Consider the following 5,494-nt stretch of genomic DNA (forward strand, 5'->3'; position numbering starts at 1 on the left):
CTAAAGAGAACTCTAGGATTATTTTTATTTATCTCGATCTGTGAGGCCAGATACGCTGAGCGGGCTTTATTAAGTTCTTTTCTATATTTTACAAGACTGTCTTTCCACGCAGAGTGAAACACTTCCAGTTTAGTTGATCGATATTTACGCTCTAAATTTCGTACTAACTGCTTTAAGGTACGAGTTTGATCATTGTACCACGGTGCGAGCTTTTTCTGTCTCTCTATTTTGTGTTTAAGGGGTGCTACAACATCTAAAGTGGAGCGAAAGGTATTTTCTAAACCTTCGGTTAGTTTGTCTAGTTCTACTGAGTCTACAGGAGAATATTCGTTCTCAAACCTCCACAATTTCAGGTTATCTATGCTCACACCCAGGGTCAAAACTAAATCCAGAGTATGATTACAGTAATGAGTAGGTCCTGTTATATTTTGAATAATACCAACTGAGTCTAAAATCGATGTGAATGCCTTTTTTAATGGATTGTCCAATTTTTCGAAATGTTGCCACTGGTGGTTTTAATGTTATGGATGATCAGTGCACAAATTAGATAAACTGTTGGAGGAGGAGTCTTCACACAGTTAAAATTTAATAATAAAACATTTTATAAATTTATGTGCTCAAAGTAAAACGTTTCATTAAATTGTGTTTCTGAAGAAGTGAACCAGACTTCCCACAAGGAGGAGCTTAAAGGACTTAATCTTTTTCTGCACCAATGAGAGAATGGTGTTTCTGTTTTTCACCTGCTCCATTACCTGATCCAGTAATTAGACTGATCCAAAAAACACAGAAAACACCAGACAGTTAACACTGTGCTAAACGCTAATACCAACAGAAAACTCACATGGAACATCATGTTGATTTTAAAAATAAAAACATTAATTAATGGATCATCAGGAACAACATTCATAACACTGAATTAAAAATAAATGACTTAAATATGAGGGAGGCTGTCAGACTGTCAAAGACCAGTTCTTATATCTTGATATTCTCATGCATCACCAGTCAGATTAGCTTTTAATGTGAAATAAATTCTATACACAAACTCATTTCCACACATTTAGAATTTTGATAAAATGTAAAAATAGAGAAAATTAACAATTTTCTAAAATGTCTAAATTGTCTAAAATGTGCAATTATAAGTCAGTGATTAAACCCCAGCATGTGCAGTGATGTTACAGCGCCTCCTAGCGGCACAGAGGAAATGTTTATATTAGATATATTTGCTGGTTGATTACTGGATGATGTTGAGTCAGTGTGGAAAATTTATTTCTACTTCCTGTAGAACTCATATCAGTGTAAACCTCACAGAAAAACATTTATTTATAAAAACAAACAAAAACCCACAGATTTACTGATCTTTACATATTTTAAAAAAAAATCAGTTTTGATAGCAGTTTTAAATCAGTACACGTTCTTTAACTTTTTGTTACAACTAATTTAATAAGTAAATTATATCCGCAGTTAATGTAAAACATTCCTTATTAATAATTAAGAAGTATTTTATTACTCTGTTACAGTTCTGCTGCTATACAACAGTTTTTGAGGAATTCCACTTTTTAAGAACGTTACATAAACAGAAGATGTAGGAGATGTGTGTGTGGGCTCTGGTGTGAAATGTTTAATTTCTTTACAGAGATGGTGATTGGAGGCAAAAGTGGGTCACATGACTAAACACAAATATAGCCAGTGTTTCATTTACTGTCCAAACCCAGCGCTGATCTACACCAGAGTTTATTTAGATCATTTTAGGTAAAATAGTGGAACATCTGGAACTACTTTTCTTTAGGTACTTTTTTTTTGCTGCACTACATCCTGCAGGATGTATCCCTCCACAGTTTTAATGATATGCAATTACAAAATAGTAAAAAGGTTTTAGATGGAAAATCTTCTCAGAACTCGGTAATCCGGTGTATCAGGCACTCTGAGTATTTAATTATGAGGAAAGCTGTTCTTTTTTAAGGTGGCGCGTGGTGTTTAGTGAGGATGGGCTGAGGGGGCGGGGTTATTTGCCGGAGTGCAGGGCTTTATGGCGTATGAGGTTGCTGAGGAAGGAGAAGTTCTTGCCGCACTGGGCGCAGCTGAAGCGGCGCTCGCCGGTGTGGACGCTCTGGTGGACCTTGAGGTTGTTGGCCTGAGAGAAGTGTTTGCCGCACTTGGAGCAGCGGAAGGGCTTTTCGCCGGTGTGGACCCTCTCGTGGCGCTTCAGTCTGCACAGCTGGGGGAACTGGCGTCCGCAGCGTCCGCAGCGGTACACCCTCTCCTCGGCGTGGACTCGCTCGTGGTGCTTCAGCTGCCATGTGTGGCTGAAGCTCTTACCGCACACGGCGCAGTCCGACGGGCCGCTGGGAGTTTGGTTAGAATGAACCTGACGGTCACAAATCCAAGATACGTGGTCTAAACTCACACCAGTGAAGGAGTCAACAAAACCCAAGTTCTGCTGTTCAGAAGCTCCATTTTCCTGCAGGAACGATTGGTCCGAGCCTCCCTGCAGAACTGCTGCCAGTCCGTCCGGTTCCTCTTCGACCGCCAGGAAATCGGACTTCACCTCAGTCGTGGAAGTCGACTGCTGAGCCGACAGGTTTTCTAAATGTTGTTGATCGAAGTCGCTTCCTGTTGTTTCGGCTTCTGCGATCGGCATTTTCAGGTCCGTGCCGACGCTGGCCTCGCTCTGAACACCTACGGTTCAAAACAGGATGTTACATAATAAAGAACTAAAAGCTGCTGGTGTTTGACGCAAATTTAGAATATCATACCGGTTTCAGTCGTATCCACAGCAACAAACGCAACCTGCTGCACTGCAGACTCCACACTCAGCACCATTTTACCCTGTAAAACAACACCAAATACACCAGAATAAAACATTAAAGAAGAATAGGAGAAGACTGAGCACCATTTACCAATCTATACTAAAACCAACAATCCCATAGGAGATTTACAGCATAATAATTTTATATCTGATATTGTGATAAAACAGTTTTTCTCTGCTGGGATGATTTCTGATTTTAGATTGGAACAGTTTTATCTTTAAAAGCAGAACAAAATAAAGTTTTTATTTACTTCATTTATACAACACTGATAAAACATGTTTGGTATTCAACCTTTGGATGCATTACTTCCTTCCTTATTCTTATTATTTTTCATTTGCTCTGGGGATTTCTCTCACCTCTTTAGAGCCAGTTCCAGAGTTTGGTTCCTGAGAAGTGTAAATTCTCTTCGTGTGGCACAGGTTAGCTCTGAATGACACTGTCAAAAACAACCACCCAAAAGCTCTATTATGTTAATTAAATGGTAACAAAACTAATAGTTTACTGCACGACTGACTCTTTCATATATTTATCTCGAAACAGAATGCGGTCTTTTAGTTCTGCGAACAAATACTTGATTTCTCTATTTATTAATTTTAGGCATCGGATCCATAAGAATAAAAACTCACACTGCACTGCACAGGAGGAGCCGCCGAACGCTGGCTGTACAGTTTCTTCTTTCACGATCAGCACGTCTGGCTCCTTCTCCAGGTCTACAGGCTTCAAATGATCTGTGATTATTCTCATTTTATTTGAATATACAGCAAATTTACACAGTTTAACTAAAACTACACATACAGCCCATTAAGAAGCAGTTTAGTACTGACACTATAGACTTATATTTGTATTCTGTTGGTGTTTTATTACCTCGTTTTTGATGCTGTTTGCTTGTCCGGGCAGTTCTGTGTGCTGGTCTGTAGAGTTGTGCTCAGTTCTGCTGGAAACTGCTGATCTCTTTAACTGGGAAAAACCTACTGAGAAAAAAACACAGATATCTACAGAAACCCAAACAGTTTAGCACTGTTACACTACTACAGTGTGTAAGTGTTACAGTGGACCAGTGGTAAACTGTTAGTATGTTGTAACAGTGTAACAGTGTGAGAGGTGAGTAATCTCCATGTTCAGTAGTGATGTTAAACTCGAAATTAATCTGAATCGATTCATTTGAATTAGTGTTTCAATAAACTGATTGGAAAACAGTATTAAAACAAAAAGAGCCATGTGACAGTCCCAAAACAGGTTTTGTTACGTTACACCTTTCAAATCTTTTGTGTGTTTTTGTACACATCTAAGTGTAAGCAGCCGATCTCTTTTCTAAATCTGTTTCTAAAATTTTCACTTTAAAAGAGAACAATATTGCTTTATTATTTCTCATAATTTGTCAAAACATTAGCATTTGTGAAATGGAAGGATCTGTAATTGGGTAACAGTGTAATGATGTAACAGTGTAATGACGTAATTATGTCATAGTGTAACAGTGTAATGATGTAACAGTGTAATGACGTAATTATCTCATAGTGTAACAGTGTAATGATGTAATAGTGTAACAGTGTAATGACGTAATGATGGCATAGTGTAACTGTGTAATGGTGTAACAGTGTGAGAGGGGAGTACCTGGGGGGTCTCTCTCTCTCTCCGTGTTCAGTAAGGCTCTCTCCATCACTCTCACTCTGTTTCTCAGGAACTCGTTCTCCTGTCGGCTGTGTTTGATCTCCAGCCGCAGCGCCGCGCCGCTCTCCTCTATCAGTTTGCAGATTTCCGCCACCGCCGCGCCCGCGAGCGCCTGCATGATCGCGGAGATCTGCGAGTGGAAATCGATCCCGGACATTCCTGCTGTTTTATATAATCACAGTAAATCAGCGCGAGCTCCGACCTGATCACACTCTACACTCAAACATGGCCGGCTCGGACTCAGCACATCAAAATAAAAGTCCCCTGGAGTTTTTTTTCTATGGAAAAATAATGTTTCAATCAAATGTTAATATTTTGATTATTATTGAAAAAATAAAAACAGAAAAATGAAAAAAAAAAACATTATACACAGTAAAATATATAAGCTAACTGTATTTTTGCTAAAATTACACAAACATTATATTGTAACGACCGGCAGGGAGATGAATCAACAGGCAGCATGATCTCAGCAAAAGCTCTTTTATTGAACAGAGTACCGCTCGCTTACAGAAACCAAAAACCTGTAAACCCCTAACACACCCACAACACCCCCATAATGCCCTGCTGGCCCCAGATTAGCATAACCCCACCCCTACAGGCACAATATAGGCTGACGCACATAAACACCCCGCGACGATCGTCACAATATTTTTATATGAGAAACCACTCTTCCCTGCCCCCCCTTCTCCATCCTGCCCCCCCTCTCCATCCTGCCCCCCCTTCTCCATCCTGCCCCCCCTTCTCCATCCTGCCCCCTCCCCTCCCCTCCATCCTGCCCCCTCCCCTCCATCCTGCCCCCCCCCCTCCATCCTGCCCCCCCTTCTCCATCCTGCCCCCCCTCTCCATCCTGCCCCCCCTTCTCCATCCTGCCCCCCCTTCTCCATCCTGCCCCCCCCTCCATCCTGCCCCCCCTCTCCATCCTGCCCCCCCTTCTCCATCCTGCCCCCCCCTCCATCCTGCCCCCCCTTCTCCATCCTGCCCCCCCTCCATCCTGCCCCCCCTCCATCCTGCCCCCTCCC

The 5,494-nt window shown here is 41.4% G+C and overlaps 1 protein-coding gene across 2 annotated transcripts; it reads right to left on the reverse strand.

Moving 5' to 3' along the window:
* Positions 1-569: 569 nt before the first annotated feature.
* On the reverse strand, positions 570-4,731 carry LOC103044399 (zinc finger and SCAN domain-containing protein 2). 2 transcript variants are annotated; one of them, XM_022664342.2, is made up of 6 exons: positions 4,419-4,731; positions 3,672-3,775; positions 3,434-3,524; positions 3,164-3,243; positions 2,754-2,826; positions 570-2,676 (listed from the first exon to the last, which is right to left on the reverse strand). In XM_022664342.2, the coding sequence occupies exons 1-6, from the start codon at positions 4,630-4,632 to the stop codon at positions 2,003-2,005; spliced, it is 1,236 nt and encodes a 411-aa protein (XP_022520063.1). In that variant the 5' UTR covers positions 4,633-4,731; the 3' UTR covers positions 570-2,002. The 2 variants fall into 2 exon arrangements, with proteins under 2 accessions (XP_022520063.1, XP_022520062.1); XM_022664341.2 differs by having other exon boundaries at positions 3,672-3,778; positions 4,419-4,730.
* Positions 4,732-5,494: the final 763 nt, after the last annotated feature.

The sequence above is a fragment of the Astyanax mexicanus genome, chromosome 7 (genome assembly GCF_023375975.1).
Source record: "Astyanax mexicanus isolate ESR-SI-001 chromosome 7, AstMex3_surface, whole genome shotgun sequence".
NCBI classification, from domain to species: domain Eukaryota; kingdom Metazoa; phylum Chordata; class Actinopteri; order Characiformes; family Acestrorhamphidae; genus Astyanax; species Astyanax mexicanus.